The 21,169-nt window shown below is 39.7% G+C and overlaps 1 protein-coding gene and 1 pseudogene across 1 annotated transcript in view; both read left to right on the top strand.

The window, feature by feature from the left end:
• Nucleotides 1-2,002: 2,002 nt before the first annotated feature.
• Nucleotides 2,003-21,169, top strand: part of ZMYM5 (zinc finger MYM-type containing 5) — a 32,115-nt gene continuing 12,948 nt past the window's right edge. The window contains exons 1-5 of the mRNA XM_090273722.1: nt 2,003-2,119; nt 3,054-3,114; nt 4,414-5,718; nt 11,432-11,924; nt 12,163-12,256. Of these exons, the coding sequence (XP_090129848.1) occupies nt 4,769-5,718; nt 11,432-11,924; nt 12,163-12,256 (1,537 nt within the window). The 5' untranslated portion in view covers nt 2,003-2,119; nt 3,054-3,114; nt 4,414-4,768. The remainder of the gene's footprint in view (nt 2,120-3,053; nt 3,115-4,413; nt 5,719-11,431; nt 11,925-12,162; nt 12,257-21,169) is intronic.
• On the top strand, nt 8,433-9,942 carry LOC150012362 (non-selective voltage-gated ion channel VDAC2 pseudogene; annotated as a pseudogene).

Raw genomic sequence — 21,169 nt, 5'->3', positions numbered from 1 at the left:
CTGTCTTGTTCTTAACAGTGTTGTAGTTTTTTTTATTTGGATCTTACAACACCCTATATTATTATATTATAACATAGCAAGTGAAGCTGAGGAAGAGTAAGAGTTCGTCAAGGATTTGTGATTAGACACAGACCAAACAAGAATTTGAATGCAAGTCTCCTGTCCTGGGAAGCTTAATGTCATTCAGCTTTATCTTTTTTTTTTTTTTTAATAATTTTATTTATTTACTTATTTACTGTGTGGTTGCCTCTCACTCGTGCCCCCAACTGGGGACCTGACATGCAACCTAGTAATGTTCCCTGACTGGGAATCGATCCAGCGACTCTTGGCTCGCAGGCCGACGCTCAATCCACTGAGTCACAGCAGCCAGGGCCATTCAGCTTTATCTTATTGCTACCTTATTTTAGTTTCCTCTTGTGGTCTATATAGAAACCATTGTGTTCATCTTAATAAAGAAATTTTATTTAGAAACATGAATTTTGTATGACATTAAATTTATCAATGTACATATTATCACCAATAGACTTTCTGTTGTACTATATTTTCAACATTCTCTGAAATTGTAGCAGCACACCACCGTAAGTTTTCATTGGAAAATAGACTTGGTACATTGGCCATTACCAGGGAAAAGAAATGTCACCAGTTTTTCATCTTTGAAGAGTATCAAATTCAAGAGAAGGATGAGCAAGTCAGTGCTTTGGAAAATACATGACACATGGTTACTGAACCTAACATTTAAACTCTGAAAGACCTTACTTTAAATTATCTTCATAGAGCTTTTTTCTATCAACTCAAGGGGGATAACGATAATTTTTAAGTTATGAAAATGTTGGCATAATGTTTTGTTACTTCATTTATTTACAACCAATAATTGAGGGCTGAAAGTTAAAAAAATAGAAATAAAAAAACCTTGGTGACACTAAGAATGTCCATGAAATACAACAGTGTGTACACAGAAACCCTGGACACTTTTCAATCAATGAACATGCTTTTGTCTTAGATGATGTGTGTCTGTAACTCAATAAACCTGTATCTGTACCATAAGTAATCAAAATTTTATTTATGGTAAAACATCGCATTAATAGTGTTATTTGTATTACCAGAGATTAGGACCAAGGGGTATTACTATGAAACCCAACTTCATCGTTGAAATACCACCAAGATCCGCTAGGGGGAGGTGCAGGAGGGTGGCGGGGGCACTCAGGGACACACGGTGGTCCTGGCTCCAGGGGTTTTCGCAGTGCCTCCATCTTGGCTGCTGGAACGGAGAGCGGCATCTGGGTAGCCCTGCCGTTTCCTGTTCCCGGGCCCCACGCGGACGCTGGGAGCAGGCTGTCCCTCGGCCGAATGCCGCGGCGCAGCAAGAGCTGCCCGGCGACACGTCGCCTAGCCCTACCGGTCTGGTTCGGAGTGGGTCCCGACAAGATGGAGGACGCCGTCTCCTCCCACAGCCTTTGAGGGCGTCGGGAGTGCTCCTCATGGGACCGGGCGCGGGTGGACGTGCGTCCACCCCAGATCGCTCGGGAACGCCTTCGCCCACCGCCCAATTCCTCTGGTCCGCGGCAGCTACTTCCTGGCGGCCCGTAAGGGGCCTCCTGGACAGGAGGGTTTTGGGTACGCCGAGGCTGCGTCCCTTCCTGGGTATGGACACTGGGAAAGGTCGCGAGGGCAGAGGGTCTGGCCTCAGTGTTTCGTGTCGTCCGACCCGGGTAGCCACCTCCCCACCCCCATTTTCCCGTTCCTCAGGGACAGAGCTTCTGATCGGTGCGACAGCTACGAGAACCGCGCCACTGAGCTAACAGACTGGGTTAGTGGAAGGGCACGGAGGGAGGGATGGGGCCTAGGCCAGGGCTGGCGGAGGAGCGATGCAATAGAAACGCCGGGGGTGTGGCCTGCGCCTGATGGACAGCCTCCCCGGCCATCCCCTCGAGGGGCCCTGAAGGAAGACCTGCAGCCAATGTACGCTCCCCAGGTGCCCCGGGACCTTCCCCGCCAGCCAATGATGGCACGGAGGGCGGGGGTGTGCTCGGACTCGGCTGCGCTGCCAGCCGCCTCCGCCTGTTCTCAGCGCTATTCCTGGTACTGGGTTGAGCGGAGCTTCTGTGCTTTTGGAAGTGGGGTAGGTCTGGATAGGGGAGGTTCGTTTCGCGGAGCCACAGCCAGAACCGGGTGAGACTCGTCCCCGCGGTCTTCGCAGTTCAGACCCACGGACGGGGTGCCTGATACAGCGCAGCTTCGGGAGGCGGAGATGAGCGAGGGCCCTCAGAGCCTTCCACCGGCCCGAGACTAACCCTCGAGGCGCGGCAACCTTCGCCGCTGAGCTACGGGTCCGGGGACTGGTCAGTCCTCACTCCCCTTATCGTGTGCGGCTTGAGGGCTGCGGACGAGGTCGGGAGGGCCCGGTGAGGAAGCCAGCTAGTGGCGTCGCGGGCGTTTTCCTTTCTCTCCGAGTGCGGTGGGGGAGGGGCGCCTGGTCCTCTAATTCCTGGGGCTGCGCGGATCCAGGGAGTCTTCAAGTTTGGGGACGAGGTTCCGCATCCGCGCCGGCTCCTGTTTCGCGCTCTCTCTCAGCTCTTAGTGGGTCGAGTTTTTAAGGCGTCAGGGGAGGGCAAGCCACGGACCCAGGGCAAAGGCTTGGGACGACTGGGAGATTTTAGCCCAGCTGGCGACGTCAGCCATCCTACCTTGGAGTTGGTTTCCGGAATGACTGGGTGATGCCGGGTGGGCACATTTAGGAGGGAATGCCATTCTCTTGCTGGTGTCGAGGCAATGTCTGTCCCGCACCTCCTTCCCTTCTCTTGAGCTGGTCGGATGCCCCTGCCCCTTGTTCTGTAGTTCGAAGGAACAGATTCAGCTCTGTCTGGTTCTGTCACCATAGTTGTTTTCATCTGATTTCCCCGCCGCATTGAGGGGTAGGGGCAGGCAAAAGAGCGGTGAATTTCTTTATTCTTTGCCCCGTTGCTTCCTCCCTCTGTAGGGTAGGGATTGTGCAACATCCAGGTGGGCTGTAAACTAAAGCGTTTTTTATCTTTTTTCTCGTTTTATGACACCAGGAATCATCTTCAGGCCAATCTGGTGACGCTTTGGCAGAAATTAAGGAGGGAAACACCCTTTGTGAGTAATCTTACCCTATTTTTCTGTTTCATACACTGAGTGAATAGTATGTATGGTGGTGTTCTGTGTGACTTACCTTTTTTTATTCTTGAAGTCAAAGATCTAATTGCTTGGGTGGACCCTGTCCCCAGAGTCACACTGGGCAAGTCCCCAGCCAGCATCTTAGTAGTTTAGTTATCATACTACCCATGGTTCTGAGATTGACCACTGAATTGGTAGTGACTGATGCTTCCATTATGAAGTGAATGTGTTTTTTCTTTTTTATCAGAAAGTAATCTACTTAGTGGTTTTTTTTTTTGGCACAATAAAATGCCCACTTTTCTCTCAGCTATTCAGGTAATAGTTTTAACACCAGTCCTTCTTGACTCAATTTTATTAGGAATCTGAGAATGATTTTTTCTTAATTTATTTTTAGAGAGCAGAAAGGAGGGAGAAAGAAAGGGAGAGAAACATCAATATGTAGTTGCCTCTCACATGCCCGCAGCTGGGGAACTAACCCGCAACTCAGGCGTGTGCCCTGACTGGGAATTGAACCAGTGACCCTTTGGTTTGCAGGCTGGCGCTCAATTCACTGAGCAACACCATCCAGGGCTTAAAATGATTAATCATATATATCTACATTTATTATCTGGGATTCTGTACAGTCTTTGGTTTGCCTGTTTTGTCCTTTCAAGCTGATCAAACAGTTCCCATTGGTCATCAAAAAGAAACTTGCAGTTGGTTTTCTCCCATAGTAGTATTCTTGGTTTCCCTTTGCTTTGATCAAAGGTGGATTTGCGCTTACTGTATTATGCTGCACAGCACACCTCTGTGGTTATAGAGTTAGGATAGTGTGTCAGGATGTAGAATGCTATATCTAGCTGTTAAGATTGAATATTGTTCAACATGATAATTTTGTTAGGAAACCTGAAGTGGTGATGTTTCACATTCTCTAGTAGTTTGGGGAGATGAGGGGATGTAAGTATGATTATAGAGCTCAGATGGGCCTTCACGGGAAAAGGGAACTAGCAGGGACTAAGATTGACAGGGCAACAAGTCACTGACCCTATTGTAATCACTTAGAAAAGCCATTTTTCTCATCAGTGTTTCCAGGGTATTTCATCACAATGTGGAACAAAGGACCAGGTTTTAGGGACAGCCAGAGTGGGGTACACATCTGCTCTCTTACTTTGGCAAGTGTAAACTAAGGGTCAATACTTAGACCTCTTTTATACACATTTACCAATGTACATCCTCTTTAGTTAATGCTTTTTTAGCATGCACATTTTGTAAATGAGTAAGTTATGTTTCTTTTCCTAGGACTGCTATGAAGATTGAAATGAGTATAAAAATCGGTAGAGTGCCTGGCCCATAAGTTATGGGATACACACACATATACAGTCAAACCCTGTACTTGTCTCATTTTGGCGAGGAAAAAAAGTTTCAGCACTTGGTGCTTGCTCAGGACTCATCTCACTTGCTGGAACTTTTATGAGTCAAGATGCTGCTCCGCAAAAGAAAATGCATCACTCGTCGCTTGCTTGACATTTGGCGCCCTTCTCTCACCATGAAACAAAGGTCTTCATGTTAGTTTTACAATAGTTCTTGAACAATGCAGAACCCCCCCATATTCGTCATTACTGCCTTGTACTTTTGTGCATTTTAAGTGCTTGCCATGGGTCGCAGAAAGGTTAAGAGTGATACCACTAAGCCTAAAAGGCAGTTAATAAGAACCACGATTGAAAAGAAAAAGGAGATCGTAGCTAAGTATGAGAGTGGTATAGGTGTGACTGATATTGCTCTTATGTTCAAGATGCCAAGAACGACAGTTTCGACGATAGTGAGAAATAAGGAAGCGATTAAAGCAGCAAGTGTTGCTAAAGGGGTAAAGTCTGTGAGTAAACAACGTTCACAGACATTGGAAGAAGTTGAAAAATTTCTTTACATCTGGATTAATGAAAAACAGTTAGCGGGTGACAATATTTCTGAGGCAATAATTTGTGAGAAAGCTAGGCAATTGCATGCTGATCTATTAAAAGACAAGCCTGGAACAAATGGTGTGAACACTGAAGTGTTTAAAGCCAGTCATGGATGGTTTGATAAATTTAAAAAGAGAACTGGTATTTATAGTGTGGTGAGGCATGGGGAGGTCAATGATGAAGATGTCAAAGAGTTAGTGGAGGAGAACAGAACAGAGCTCAGCACTGAGGAGCTGCAGGAACTTCAAAAGGAGCAGCAACAGATAGTGGCTGAGGAAATTTCCACAGGTGAGGAGGGAAGGGAGGAAGTGCCTACTGCATTGATAAAAGAAATGTGTGGTAAATGGGTTGAAGTTCAAAACTTTGTGGAAAAGTATCACCCAGACAAAGCTCTAGCAAGCCGAAATGTGGACCTGATTAATGAACAGACAATGTCACATTTTAGAAACATTTTGAAACATAGACAGAAACAAGTTCCTCTTGATAGATTGTTAGTGAAACTCCCTAAATCTGAGTCTCCAACAGCGTTCAGTGAAGCAAAGAGACAGGAAACAGAAGAAACCCCTAAGAAATCTGAAATTTTCTTGAAAGAGGACTCTACTTCCTTGCCACCATCCCATTATGCCAGGAACTCCTCAAAGTACAGGTAAAGTGAAGTTAAATTTTATTTTTATGTAATTAATTGCTTGTTTATCACCATCTGTTTAGTTTTAATGTTATATATTACAAAACAATTCCATTACCTAATATTGGGCCAGTAAAAGGTGAAAGTTCTGGGGAACTTTCAGGATTTATTACTAAATACATTATTTCTTATGGGAAAAATTAGTTCGGTACTCATCGGTTTTGGCACTCATCACAAGTTCTAGAATGAATTAACAATAAATACTGAGATACCACTGTATATGTATATTGTTAATGTTAGCCATAATACTTATCCTCTTTTTTTTTTTTTTACTTGATTTCCTGAGATTTCCTCAGCTTTATCTGTCAAGTCTTTTACTGAGTTTTCCATTTCTGCTAAGATTTTAATTTCTGGAGGGTCTTTTATATATTAGAAATTTCATTTTTTATGTTCTTTTGCTCATTGATGGGAAACCTTGAGTGCTTGTCTTTAGGTCTTTACTTTTTGCTGGTTCCCAATTCCACAGAGAAGAGTGTTTTTGAGAAAGAAGTCTTACAGGAGAGTTTACTGCCTGGAAGACAGAAGTTTGGATGCAGCTTTCTGGGATAAGTGGGATTGGGGTCATTTCATTTACATGGTATTGAAGCATTTGTCCTTCCTTGGTGAACCCCAAAAAAGATCTTACATTCTAGCCTCTCCAGAGAATAGAAGTCTAGAACTTGTGCGAGAGTGAAGAAAGACCTCAACATGAATATGGAGGAAGAGAAGGGATTGAGGATTTCCCAGCCTTCTTAGTTTAGCCACCCGCCCCTATTCCAAGAGTATCTGGAGCCTTTTGAGAGGATTCTGCAGCCTAAATCAGAGTGATTCTTAGCTTTTCCATCACTGTTTTAGAGTTTGGCTCTTGGGTTGGTTGAGTTCGTTAACTGCCCATCTATCAGCTCTTCTTATAAAATTTTGTTGCTTTTGTTTCTTTTTTTTCAAGTATGTTGTTTATGGAAACTTTAGAGGGGGGTGAAGTTAGTTGTGTGTCATCAATCTACCAGCTTAATCCCTATCAATAAAAACCTCAGAGTAATATTATCCCCATTTACAGTTTAGAAAACTAAAATTTATTGAGGCGAAGTAATTTGATCAATGGCACACAGGTAATTAGCTAAATCATAATGTTTTCTCTTTTTTTGAATAATATCATAGAAATAATAAAAACTGCCCTGGCTGCGTGGCTCACTTGGTTGGAGCTTTGTTCAGTGCACCGAAGGGTTGCCAGTCCTAACCCCAGTCAAGACACAGGGAATAATTTGAGGGAAAAAAAGAAAGAAAGAAATAGTAAAAACTTTTTCTGTAGTTTTGTGTTTATGGAATTTAAGGAAGTGTTTGATGGTTAAATTAAATGCACGATGGTTTTTCAGGATTTTGTTTTATTTTTAGAGAGAGGGGAAGGGAGGGGAGTGGCGGGGGGAGAGGGGAAGAGAGAGAGAGAGATGTGTGAGAGAAACATTGATTGGTTGCTTATTGCATGCACCCAACTGGGGACCTGGCCTGCAACTCCGGCTTGTGCCCTGACCTGAAATCAAACCAGCGACCTTAGTGTTTGCAGGACGATGCCCAACCCACTGAGCTACACCAGTCAGGGCAAATGCACAATGGATTTTAGTAGTGGTTTAACTTTTTCATAAACTGGGATATGAAAGTAGGTGAATACTTAATCTTTTTTTTCAGAGGTTGGTGATTGCAGTGAGCTGAGCATGAAGAATGAGTACTCTGTGTATTATTTTCTTGGAGGAGATTGAGATAGGACCTAGGATGTAGCAGCCACAGAAGATGTTGTGCAGTCAGCTATAGGTCTTTTCCAGAAATTGCTCTTTTCTGTTTTGCATTTACTCAAATGTAGAAAGGACTGAAGAAATTCATATATACAGCTCTTATATTTCATAACTCAGTTGAGGCTAAATTATTTATTGCCTCTTGCCTTTGAAAACCAACCACATACTAAGTCTATGGAAAAAATGTTAACCATGATCTCAATTTTTTTGTTTTATAACCCTTTTATACTAGTCCCTTAGAATCATTATTTCTGCATCTTTGAAACACCTTTTATTTTTTAATTAATTAATTAATTAATTTATTTATTTTTAGAGAGAGGGGAAGGGAGGGAGAAAAGGAGAGAAATTTCAGTCCGTTGCTTCTTGCATGTGTCCTGACTGGGAATCCAACAAGGGACCTTTTGTGAAACGATGCCGAACCAACTGAGCCACACTGATCAGGGCTGAAATAGACTTAATTGAATGTTGATTTTTTTTTTTTAATGAATTTATCCATTGTAATAAAAAATAAGTGATTTTTAAAAATTGTTTTATACATTAATTACATGTAAGATAGTGGCTTTGAAATAGATTCTGGAATCAGATTTCTTAGATTTCAATTGACTATCCTTTTCAGTAATGGAGACTTGGGCAGGTGCACATTCTATATCTTTTGAGTCTTAGTTTCCTAATGGGTAAAGTGGGAAAAAGAATAGTTCCTACCTCATGTAAGCATTCACTGAATTAACATATTGTTGACATAGCACCTATTAAGAATAAATGTTACCTATTACATGACTATTACTATCATCAATTAAATTACTTGTGGAAAATTTTAGAAGAGAACTATTACTTAACATATTTTATTATTAGGGGTTTAAGATGGAATGATGACTGCCAAATGAAGTTTTTTTAAAACATTTGACACCCATGCATTTCCCACATATAACACTGGAGTTACTAGCTAAAGAAATTGAGTCCAATGTGGATAAACGTAACTCAGCTTTCCATCTGTCATTTCTACATACATACATCCAATTATGCCTATCATTTTCCCTCTGGCATTTTTGAGATAGAGGTGATTTCTACTCAAGATGAATTTTACTACCACCTGCAAAAGCCTTCTGGAGCCTCGCTTTATTGCTTATTCATTTCTCCAGATTCTTCAACTGTATCCCTCTGTTGGATCCTTTCTTTTGTCATACTTGAGTGCATAGTGGGTAGAAAGAAGTGTTTGTTGAATATAACAGAGTGGTAAAGAATTTGTGGCCTAGAATTAGAGCCCCGAGTTTAAGGCTTATTTGGACTTACTCAGAACAGTTTAGTTAGCTTCTCTTTTCTGATCTGTGAAGTGGATTAAATTATATATACGTCATGGTGGTGTTTTTAGAATTTTACATAGAGAACACAGCATAATGTCTGACAATTCCTGGACGAGGACAAAAATAATTTGGAGCAGGGAGGACAGATAGAATGGTGTCTCCTTGCAGCCGCAGCCCTACCCCAAGCCCAGCAACAGCAACTCCCCCCCCCTTAGGAGACTGCTAGATTGCCTCTTCAGGTGGCCTCACCCTGGCAACCTACGGACAGAGCTGGGCTCAGGCAGTGTGTATCCTTCCATCATATGCTGACCTTGACAAAGCTGCCAGAGGTATTTTCAACAAAGGGTTTGGTTTTGGGTTGGTAACGATGTGAAAACAAGGTCATGCAGTGGTGTGGAATTTTCAACATCTGGTTCATCTGATACAGACACTGATAAAGTTACTGGAACCTTGGAGACCAAATATAAATGGTGTGAGTATGGTCTGACTTTTCACAGAGAAATGGAACACTGATAGCTCTGGGAACAGGAATTGTGATTGAAGATTGGTGAAGATTTGAAACTGACATTTGGTACCACCTTTTCACCAAACACAGGAAAGAAAAGTGGTAAAATCAAGTCTTAAAAGAGGGAATATATAATTCTTGATTGCGATGTTGACTTTGTTTTTGCTGGCCCTGCAGTCCATGGTTCAGCTGACTTTGGTTATGAGGGTAGGCTTGCTGGTTATCAGGTGACCTTTAACAGTGCCAAATCAAAGCAGACAAGGAATAACTTTGCAGTGGGCTTCAGGACTAGTAGCTTCCAGCTACTCACTAATGTCAGTGATGGTACCAACTGTACCATCGGGTACCAATTGTATTCTGGCATTGCAGCTAAGTATCAGTTGTATCCCACTGCTTCCACTTCTGCAAAATTGAACAACTCTAATTTAATTGGAGTGGGCTACACTCAGATTGAGACCTGGTCTGAAGCTTACATTATCTGCTCTGATAGGTGGGTAGAGTATTAATGGTGGAGGCCATAATTCACCTGAAAAACCTCTGGCAATGGATATCAGATTTAGCCCTAATATATTTCCAGTATTACAAACAGGCCTATTTCCCTCCAAGAAGGTGATCAAAATAAGGATGACCTAAACAGGAGCGGTGTGTTTTGTTTTTTGTAATATTTTATTACTTGTAAGTATATTGTATTGATTATGCTGTTACAGTTGTCCCAGTTTCTTTTTCCTTTGCTCCCCTCTGCCCAGTACCCCGCTTCCCTCCAGAAATCCCAGCCCCCTTAGTTCATGTCCATGGGTTATGCATATAATTTCTTTGGCTTTGCCCTTTCCTGTGTTATTCTCAACTTCCCCCTCTCTATTTTGTACCTACCAATTATGCTACTTAGTCCCTGCATAATTTCTCCCCCTTCCCCATCCCAGCTGATAACCCTCCAAATGATCCCCATACCTGTGATTCTGTTCCTGTTTTAGTCATTTGCTTAGTTTTTTTGTTTTTATTTTTTGTTGTTGATAGTTGTGTTTGTTGTCATTTTAATGTTCATAGTTTTGATCTTTTCCTTAAGTCTTTTAACATTGAATATTGCCATTGAGTAAAATGGGTCAGTGGATTTAAGATGAGGTTAAAATTTTTTTTGATAACTAGAAACCATTAGAATCGTTTTTAGTATCCTAAAACATGCCAAATCATGAATAAAACAGGTATACATAAAATAATGATATGGAAAGATTTAGTCACATAGTTACATTGGAAGTAGAGAGTTTGAAAAACAATTACAAAAGACTATGGAAATAACCCTGGCTTGTGTAGCTCAGTGGATTGAGTGCCAGCCAGCCGGTGAACCAAAAAGTTGCCAGTTCGATTCCCAGTCTGGGCATGTGCCTGAGTTGCTGGCCAGGTCCCTAGTTGGCGTGTGAGAGGCAACCAATGGATGTATCTCTCACACAGTGATATTTCTCTCCCTCTCTTTCTCCTTCCGTTCCCTTCTCTCTTAAAAGTAAATAAATAAAACATTAAAAAGCTACAGAAATAGAAATGCAACAATAACAATCATTTTTTTAGATGGAACTATATGTAGTATATTGGTTATATTTGAACTCTGGGTTATTAATACTTGATAAATTATTTTTTTAATGTTTTCCATTTCAAAGGAAGACGTATTTTTTTTTCTGCTATCAAGGGTGAGTAGATTAAATTGAGTACAGCAGTTATTCAAATAGTTTCATTATACCATTGATTAAATGTTATAGGAACTTAGCTTTTGTTTATGTCAATCAGCCTATTGTAAAATGGTTTCCTTAAATGTTTTGATTAATGTCACAGAAACTATTGATGATGTTGAATGACAACTTTACTGTTGAGTGAATTCTTTTAAGGACTACCAAAAATTGGATTATTAATTCTTATGAAATTCTGAAGAAATAAGCATTGTATGATTAATGGGAGAGGAAAAACCTAATGGTGACAGTTTTTTTCTTAAAAAGTTAGATCAAAATTACATGAAGAATAGAATTAAAATTTTGTGCTGTTTCTTAAAATAATCATACTATACTGTACTATTATATACTATAAATTTTTTTTTCCCTTTTCTTTTTCTCTTACAGGTTCTTTGGCATGGACACAGGTTCAGCGGGAGAATTAAACTTGACTGAACAGACTCCTATGTTATTAGGGAGTAAAGCCATGGCAGCTAGTCTCATGGAAATAGGAAATTCATTTGGTAATTCAACTAGTCCTTTAGTTAATAGATCTAGAAACTCAGCAGTGGAAGATGACGAGGATGATGTTGTGTTTATTGAATCTATACAACCTCCTTCCACTTCTTCAGCAATAGCTGATGAAAGAAATTTTATATTTGCTTCATCAAGAAATGAAAAGCTACAAGGAAATTATTCCATAATTCTTTCTCCCTCAAGAGATTTGGCTTCTCAAAAGGGAAATTTAAGTGAGACTATTGTTATTGATGATGAAGAGGACATAGAAATAAATGGAGGGGAAAAGAAAACTTCTTCCAGTTTTATTGAATGGGGACTTCCGGAAACTAAAAACAGAACCAAAGATGTGGATTTCTCCACTTCCAGTCTTTCAAGAAGAAAGGTAAATGCAGGAATGGGTAATGTTATCACTACAGAATCGACTCTGAAATTCAGATTGCTAATTTTACATCCTTAGATACAGGTGTAAGCTCTGTGAATGCTGGGCGAGATATGAACCTAAATGATTTCAGTTGTAACATCACTATAGAATACCAGCTTGGGAGATGTCGCTAAAGGACTTCAGTCAAGTAATTTTGGTGTTAATATACAAACGTACACCCCCATCTTTAACTTCACAGACCAAGACTGGAGTAGGACCTTTTAATCCTGGTAGAATGAATGTGGCAGGAGACGAATTTCAGAACGGAGGATTTGCAACTCATCATAGTCCTGGTAAGCCATGAGTGATCTTCTGCGAGTAAATAAACTTTTGGCTGTTACGTTTAGTAACCATATCTATTTTATTTACGTCTATATGTGAAATATTTTCTTGCTCTCAGCTTTCAAATTAATATAGGATATTTTACTTAATAAAACTGTGCTATCTACTTGGTCTCTGAATTTTCAAGTATTACTCTATTTTACCCATTATGGTTTACATCTAAAGTGTTTTAATTGAAAATCTTCCATAACCACTGCCACCACCCTTGTTTACTAGTATCTATTTTAATGTACAAATCATCAAATAAAATGAGTTGAACTGAAGTGGAATATAAAACACTATGTTGTAATTGAATTTTATTTTTAATTATGTAACTTGAAATTTCAAATTTTTGCTTTACAGGTGTTTACTGTTAGACTGCTTTTCTCTGTTTTTTTTCTTTTTTTTAAGATTTTACTTTTTTGTATTTAGAAAGAGGGAAAGGGAGGGGAAAGAGAAGAAGCAACATAATGTATCGTTGCCTCTTGCCCACCCCTAGCAGGGGACCTGGCCTGCAACCCAGGCACGTACCCTGACTGGGAATTGAACCAGCAACGTTTTAGTTCATAGGCCAGTGCTCAGTCCACTGAGCCACACCAGTCAAGGCTGGTTTTCATTTTTTAACCAGCATTTTATTGTTTAATTTTAAAAGTTTCTTGTCTTTAATTTAGAGATCTATATTTTAAAAATAGTCTTGTTCTGATAAAAATTAAGATATAATGAAAGTTGTTTAAAACTGAGCACAGCTATTTTTTGTGGTTTTTCATGACACATGTAGGGTTTGAGGAGGAATTTTTTTGTATTTTAGAGAAGAAGGGTGTTGTTGGTATTGGTTTTAGCCTTTTTAGTGCTTTTTAGCTATTGACCAACTTAGAATTTTGGGAAAGGCCAAAACAGTAACTAGAGCTAAGAACCTAGCTACTTCTTTAATAGAATGCTAGTTGTTGTTTTTTCTTTCTTTCTCTTTTGTTTTTTGGTCAGTCTTTTTCTCTGGTTATGAGAATACTACATGGTTATTATAGGATTTTTGGAAGAAATCATAATAACTGTCACCTTAGCCTGCTAACTGGAAGTGGCCACTGTGGAAATTTTTGGTTTGTTTGCTTTTAGTCTTTGCGTCTGTGGTTGTAAAAAATGCAATTCAGAGCATATTACATATAGGTTTGTATTCTGTTGATTTATTTAGGCTAAATTTTAGTATGTTATGTCATCTTAAAAATAGAAGTTTTATGGTTATAAAATATTCCTTTGTCTGAGATACCTGTTCCTCAGCTTTCTTTTAACATTTACATGGTTTCTCATTTTTTACTGCTCATTTTTTTTTGTTATTTTGTTTTTTGGGGAATGGCATCAAAACTTGGCAAGTGGCTAGTTTCTTAAAGTTCTTACAATAAGGAATTTTAAACTATATACATAATGAACTTTTCATGCTCTCTATATTAAAATCCAGGTGGTTGACATCAGAAGTGTATTGACCGGTTGGTTTTTGAATAACAACCATAAGGGAAGGTGATTTTTTTTTCTTTTTCTACAAGTGCATGGTTGTGAAGAAAACTACTCAGCAGTTTTACCCATCTTTGCTTTTGCACCATTAGTGCAAATACCAACACAGTGAACAAGGCAAATAATCTTAGTGTTATTATGAAAATATTTTGGCCTCCCAGGTTCTCTGTTTATTTTTTCTAATATAATATTTAATAGAAGTGGTAAGAGTATATATAAACCCTTGTCTTGTTCTTGACATCTCTTTGTTATATATATTATTAGCTCCTGTCCAATATAATTAGCTCTTTATCTGTATATTTTATTTAATAGCTTGTTATTTAAGGTTGTTTCTAATTTTCTTAACTATAAACAGGGTTCACAGGAATATCTCTTTAAGCTTGGCACACTTGTCTTATTTTCTTGAGAAAAGTTTCTGTTGGAGGAATTGCTATATCAAAATGTCAGCATTTTTTTAAAGCTTTGATGGTTAATGCAAAATTTCCCCCACCAAAAAATTGTATTACTTTCTATACAACATAAGAGTATTTGTTCCCATATTGTAAGCTTTCCACAGGGGTAGAAATGTCATTTAATCTTTGCTAAACTGATCACTAAACCGTGGTATCTTGATTAATTTATATGTCACTGAATTTGTGAAAATATATTTGCAAACATTTTATGAATTTGTTCACTCATGTTTGTTACCAGTTTACTACTGTGTACACCTTTTGTTTATTGATTAAGAGTTAAGCTTGATGAACAATAATAAAAATTTGGGCTCTCTATATTGAAAGATGGGTTAAATTTAAAAGTAATTGAAGATGTTGAAGACTTGAAATTATGTCCATTGAAAATTATTCTTTGGTATCTTTTTATTTCTTTCATTGTTTTACTTTTTTATTTTGTAATTATGTCCTAAATTTTAGATGTATGTTTGTATAAGCACAAACTCCATCTTATGTGCATTGATTATTAGAGAGAGAGGGAGAGAAAGATGTGTAAAACATTGATGTGAGAGAAACACCTATCCTTTGTCTCTCATACAAGCTGATAAGAGGCTAAAACTAGAAGTTCTGGTACAAGGTTAAAACCAGAAGTCTTGCCATGTATTTCTTTTATGTTTCAGTGTTCCCATTTTTCACCTTCTGGACTAAATTGAAGTTGTGTGTTTCATGTTAAGGTGGATAAATAAGGTGCTTGTCAATTTTAAAGTATAGCATAAGCTGATAATTATAAAAAAGCAGCCTGTAGTTAGATACTATACTATCATGTCACTCAAATTGTGGGCATAATTGAAACTTAGAAACATTGTTTGCAAGTAGTTTTGATTACTATTGGATTTTGTTTTTCATATCATTTTATCTCAATTCAAAACTATATATTTCTGATACTTGTTACATAAAATAGAAGACGAAAAAGTACTAAATGACTCTGCTGACACTCATTTATGTAAATGAAAGTTTTTGCACTGGCCAGGTAGCTCAGTTGGTAAGAGCATTGTCCTGATAAAGGTTGCAGTTCAATCAGTCAGGGCACATACAAGAATCAACCAATGAATGCATGAATAAGGGGAACAACAAATTGGTGTTTCTTTCTCTTTTTCTCAAGTCACCCAAGGATATGTTTATTGATTTTAGAGAGAAACTGATCCAGGGCTCATATAATCATTTTATTAACCTTTCCTATATTTTATTTTGGATATTTTTTCTTTCTTTTTTCATTTAAAGTTTACATTCACCCTAGCTGGTGTGGCTCAGTGGATTGAGCGCCAGCCTGCGAACTAAAGGGTCACTGGTTCAATTCCCAGTCAGGGCACATGCCTGGGTTGTGGGCCAGGTCCCCAGTTGGGGCTATGTGAGAGGAAATCAATCAATGTATCTCTCACACATCAATGTTTCTCTCCCTTTCTCCCTCCCTTCCCCTCTCTCTAAAATAAAAAAATAAAATATACTTTTTAAGTAAATAAAAATGCAATCAATTTCTTAATATTTATTTTCTAACCTCATAATTTACCAAATTAATTTATCAGTTTTAGTAGTTCTTTTAGTTTTAAGGTTCTCTATATTCAGTATTTTGTCATCTGCCAATGCTGACAGTTTTACTTTTTTCTTTCCAATTTGTACACCTTTTATTTCTTCACTTTATCTGACTGCTATAGCTAGGACTTTGGATACTATGTGGAATAAGAGTAGTGACAGAGGACATCCCTGTCTTCTTCCTAATCTTAAATTTTTCCCCGTTGACTCGGATGTTAACTGTGGGTTTTTCATATATGGCCTTTATTATCTTGAGGTATGTTCTCTCTATTCCCACTTGTTCAGACTTCTTATAAATGGGTGCTGGATTTTGTCAAATGCTTTTTTTTCTATCTGTATGTTCATTTAATTTTAAGTATATTTTATTGGTTATGCTGTTAACAGTTGTCTAAATTTTTCCCCCTTTGCCCCCCTTCCTTCCAGCAATTCCCCCTGCCCCCCGTTAGTTCATGTCCATGGGTCATGAGTGTAAGTTCTTTGGCTTCTCCGTTTCCTATACTATTCTTAATATCTCCCTGTCTATTTTGTTCCTACTAGTTATGCTTCTTAATCCCTGTACCTTTTCCCCCATTGCCCCCCTTCTCCCTCCCAACTGATAACCCTGCAAATGTTTTCATAGATTCAGTTGTTGATAGTTGTAAGTTTGTTCTCATTTTAATGTTCATAGTTTTGATCATCTTCTTAAGTAAGTGCCTTTTACATTTCATGTAGTAATGGCTTAGTGATGATGAACTCTAGCTTTACCTTGTCTGGGAAGCACTTTTTCTGCCCTTCTATTCTAACTGATAGCTTTGCTGGGTAGAGTAATCTTGGTTGTAGGTCCTTGCTTTTCATCACATTGAATACTTCTTGCCAGTCCCTTCTTGCCTGCAAAGTTTCTTTTGAGAAATGAGCTGACAGTCTTACAGGCACCCCTTTGTAGGTAACTCTCTTTTTTTTCTCTTGCTGCCTTGAAGATTCTCTCTTTATCTTGAACCTATGGCATTTTAGTTATGATATGTCTTGGTGTGGTCCTCTTTGGATCTAGCTTGTTTAGGACTCTGTTTCCTGGACTTTTATGTCTATTTCATTTGCGAAATTAGAAAAGTTTTCTTTATTTTTTCACATAAGTTTTCAATTTCTTCCTCTTCCTCTTCTCTTTCTGGCACCCCTATGGTTCGGATGTTGGTACGTTTAAAGTTGTCCCAGAGGTTCCTAAGGCTCTCCTCACTTTCTTTGCATTCTTGTTTCTTCTTTCTGTTCTGGTAGAATGTTTATTTCTTTCTATTGTTCCTAATTGATTGAATCCCGTCTTCCTTCCCGTCACTCCTGGTTCCCTGTATATTTTTCTTTATTTCACTTTGTGCAATCTTCATTTCTTCCTTTATTTTTTTGCTGTACTTTATGCATTCTGAGCATCTTTTATCACCAGTGCTTTGAACTCTGCCTCTGTTAGGTAGTCTATCTTCGTTTTCTTTACTTCTTTTTCTGGGGCTTTGTTTTGCTCTTTCATTTGGACCATATTTTTTTGCCTTCTCAATTTGGCATCCTCCTGTGTTTGTTTATTAGCTAGAACTGCTTTTACTCCCAGACTTAGTTCGTGGCCTGTATAGCAAAGGAAACTAAATTGTGTGGAACGAAGCCTCAGGTAATTGCCAGGGTGGGGCTATCCAATTCACCGTTTTGTGGTTCTCTTTGTGGTGGGGGAGTCGGAGAGGGGACAGTGCCACTGCTTGGCTTCTGGCAAATGAATAGCCTGGCTCTTGCCCCATTTTCAGTCACTTCACCTACTTCCTATATGCAATTGATGCCCTTTCAGTTGCTGCCTTGAGGTTTGTGTATGTTCTAAGACCATGTGGGCCCTTTAAGCGACAAAAATCCAGCAGTTTCTTCCACCGCCCCACTAGTTTTTACAGCCAGAGGTAATACAGGTTTATCTTCCCAGTACTGGAACCCTGGGCTGTGTGGTCTGGCCTGCAACAAGGATCGCTCACTCCCAGGTTATTTTTCCTGATTTTTATCCACCACATTTGAATGTGGAGCCGTCTGTTCTGCCACAGCCACTGCTACTTGTTTGAACTACACCACCTCTTCACCCCTCCTACCCATCTGGATGAATGTGGCTTCTTTAAATTCTTGGTTGTCAGACTTCCATATAGCTCAATTTTCTGATGGTTCTGGTTGGTATTTATTTTCAGATCTGGTTGTAATTCTATTGTGTGAGGAGGTGAAGCATGTCTGCCTATCCCTCCATCTTGACTGGAAGTCCAGTTCACTTAATTTTTATTTTTTATTCAGTTTATGTGGTATATCATCAATTGATTTGCAGATATTATACTAACCTTGTATCCCATGAATAAATCCCATTTGATCCTAGTGTATATGATCTTCTTAATGTAATGCTGAATTCAGTTTAGTAATATTTTGTAGAGACTTTGGTGAAGGTCAGTCAGAGACTGTCAGTGGCTGGTCCTGGGCTACCTGTTAGGAGCTACAAAAGAATCCAGTTTGTGACTGCCTGTGTTGAGCCTGACTGCCTGTGTTGAGCCTGGGGGCTTGTGGGATTTTCAGGGTGTGTACCAAGGCTGGCTTCCACATGCTGGCTGCCTGTTAGGCTCAGTCCCTGAAAGATCCTCTGGCTATATGCAAGTTGCATGAAGTTGGTTCTCAATGAGTCACCAGGTAAGGGGTGAGTGTTGTTCACCAGGTTGATAGAGATTCAGACTTGACATTCATGCTGGGTCTGAGGGAGCTTAGCAAAAGTTTCAGTGTACACCAAGGCCAGCCAACACCCACTCAGTGTATGGATCTTTGTGGTGGAACAAGGTCCTGGAATTGTCAGGTTGGAGAATTCATCAGCTGAAACAGATTAAGATTTGACCGTGTGGAGGAAGGGTTCTACGCAGGAATAGTGGCGCTGAGGCGGGTTTTCAGGTTGTGGGGGATGACCTCCTCAAGAGCCTTACAAAAAAGTCTGCTCTGCAGAGCTTCACCTTAGCAGTGCCAGACCAGTACCTCTTTCCAGACTGAATCAGCATGGAGCAGAGTGTTCGACCCAGGAAAGATGTGTGTAGGCCGTGTGGAAGAGGGACCTAGTATAGGGATATTAACAGCTGTCCCTCTAGATTTCTCCTCTAGGCTACCAATCTCTCCCAGTATGACTCTGGTCCACTCTGAGCTGCCATCCCTCTGCTGGAGCCCAGGGTGAATGCCCATGAACAAGATTTTGTACACTGACCCTTTAAGAGGGCCCTAAGTTTCTAGCAGATTCCTGTCTTTCCCTGGTGGATATGGAATTCCCACTGATTTTCTCAGCCACATTATGTGGGTACTTGGCACTAGTGTTCTCAGCTGGAAACCTAAAGTGGAGTTGAGATACGTAACTCCTTGCTGGGGGCAGGGGGTAAGGGGGACACTTTACAGTTGCAGCTGAGATGACCCTCTAGATTCTTGGCTGCCATACATGGGTGTGGGGCCAGTCCTTTTTGCATCTCCACCCTTTCTATCAGTCTCAGTGTGGCTGCTTCTGTATCCCTGTTGTAAGATTTCTGTTCATTTAGTTTTCATTTGGTTATTCTGGTTGGTGGTTGTATTATTTTGTTGTAATTTCGATTTTTTCTTGCGAGAAGGTGATTATGACTTTCACCTACTCCACTGCCATCTTGGATCCTTCCCTCATTAACCTTTAGGACAGACTATTTTTCAGTGAAAGTTTTTTGCTCATCACTTTTTATATCAACAGTAAAAACCTCACATGGAAAATACCTAACCCCTTAGAAATTACTCTTGCATCTATGTTGTGTTTTTATTGCATTCTAAACATTTCTGATCATGATACTGATTCTAGGGAGTACTTTTGATAATAATAGGCTAGGTAATTCCTATCCCTCCTGCAGAGAATAATTAGGGGAAAGTAGACAAAATATATCTACTGAAGGCATCATAGAGCTAGAAATAAAGTGAAAAAATAGGGCTCTAAGATCTGAGAGAAGGATTGTCAGAAAAGTACCGTAATCTGTTCCTTGAGCCTGCTTTTCTTATGGGTATGTGTTTATTTTCCAAAAAGACTGCTGAGACAGCTGAGAATCTAAAAGGAACTTTCAGCAGCCCTCACCAGCGTGGTTCAGTTGATTGAACGTTGTCCCGCAAAGCTAAAGGTCACTGGTTTGTTCCCGGTTAGGGTGCATGACTGGGTTGTAGGTCCAGTCCCCACTGCAGTGTGTGCAGGAGGCAACTTGTGGGGGATGGGTGGCACTGGCTCTGAAGATTGTAGCCCCCACACATGCCCTGAAAGCAGAGGCGATAAAATCAAAGCTGAATACAGCCCTGACCAGTTACAATCTTCTGAGTGAAAGCAGGCCAGCAGTAATAAAAAGAGATAGTAGTCATCTGGTGCCAGGCTAACTTTCAAATGGGGTATTCTAAATTCTGTACATGATTTACCCTCATTCTGTTTGACTTAGTAGATATATTATGCTTTTTAAAATTCCTGCATATATGCTACTTAATAAAACTGGACACAGGGAAAGGGTCAAGCAGCATTTCTCTCTTTGAGGAGTTGCTTGCCCTTTTCTTCCCAGACACAGTTTCTGGGTCATTTTCATTTGTGCCATGAGTCCTGCTGGACAAGGGACTCTTCAGCAACTTATCAATGTTTCTCTCCCTCTCTTTCTCCTTCCCTTCCCCTCTCTCTAAAAACAAATCAAATATTTTTAAAACATAGAATAAAAGGAACTTTAAGCAGACTCACAGGGGAACACACACACACACACACACAAGACCTCCAACCTTTGGATTGGGATGCTAACATAAGCCAGGACCTCAATTTTTTTTTCAGTTTTATAATATAAAAATGATGAAAAACAATTAGGAATATGAGAAAACAAAGACCATATAACAGAACATCAGTATTTTAAAAAGCAGACAGTAGAGGTGAGCCCACAAGGGTATCCAGATAATTGGATTATCAATCAGATATGGATTTTAAGAAACTGTTTTAACTTCATGATGGGACACAGCTGAAGAGAGCATGAGTTAACTGGAAGTTATATTACAATATTATCCAAACCGAATCATAGCTAAAAGGGTGGGAAACACAGAAAGGAATGTGAGAGTCCTGATCAGGTGGCTCAGTGAGTTGGAACATCATCCCATGCAACCAAAGATTGCAGGTTTGATCCCCAGTTGGGGCATGTATGGGAGGCATCCAATCGATCTGTCTTTCTCAACGTTGATGTTTTTCGCTCTCCCTAAAATCAATAATAAAAAATATCCCCAGGTGAATATTTAATTTTTTTCTTAATCCTCAGCCAAATACATATTCAATGTACATATCTAGAGAAATATTGATGTGTGAGAGAGAAATATTGATATGAGAGAAACATC

Source organism: Furipterus horrens, unplaced genomic scaffold (genome assembly GCF_987537825.1).
Source record: "Furipterus horrens unplaced genomic scaffold, mFurHor1.1.pri manual_scaffold_4, whole genome shotgun sequence".
NCBI lineage: Eukaryota > Metazoa > Chordata > Mammalia > Chiroptera > Furipteridae > Furipterus > Furipterus horrens.
Note: the sequence above shows the minus strand (reverse complement) of the source record. Positions and strands in the feature narration are given on the sequence as shown.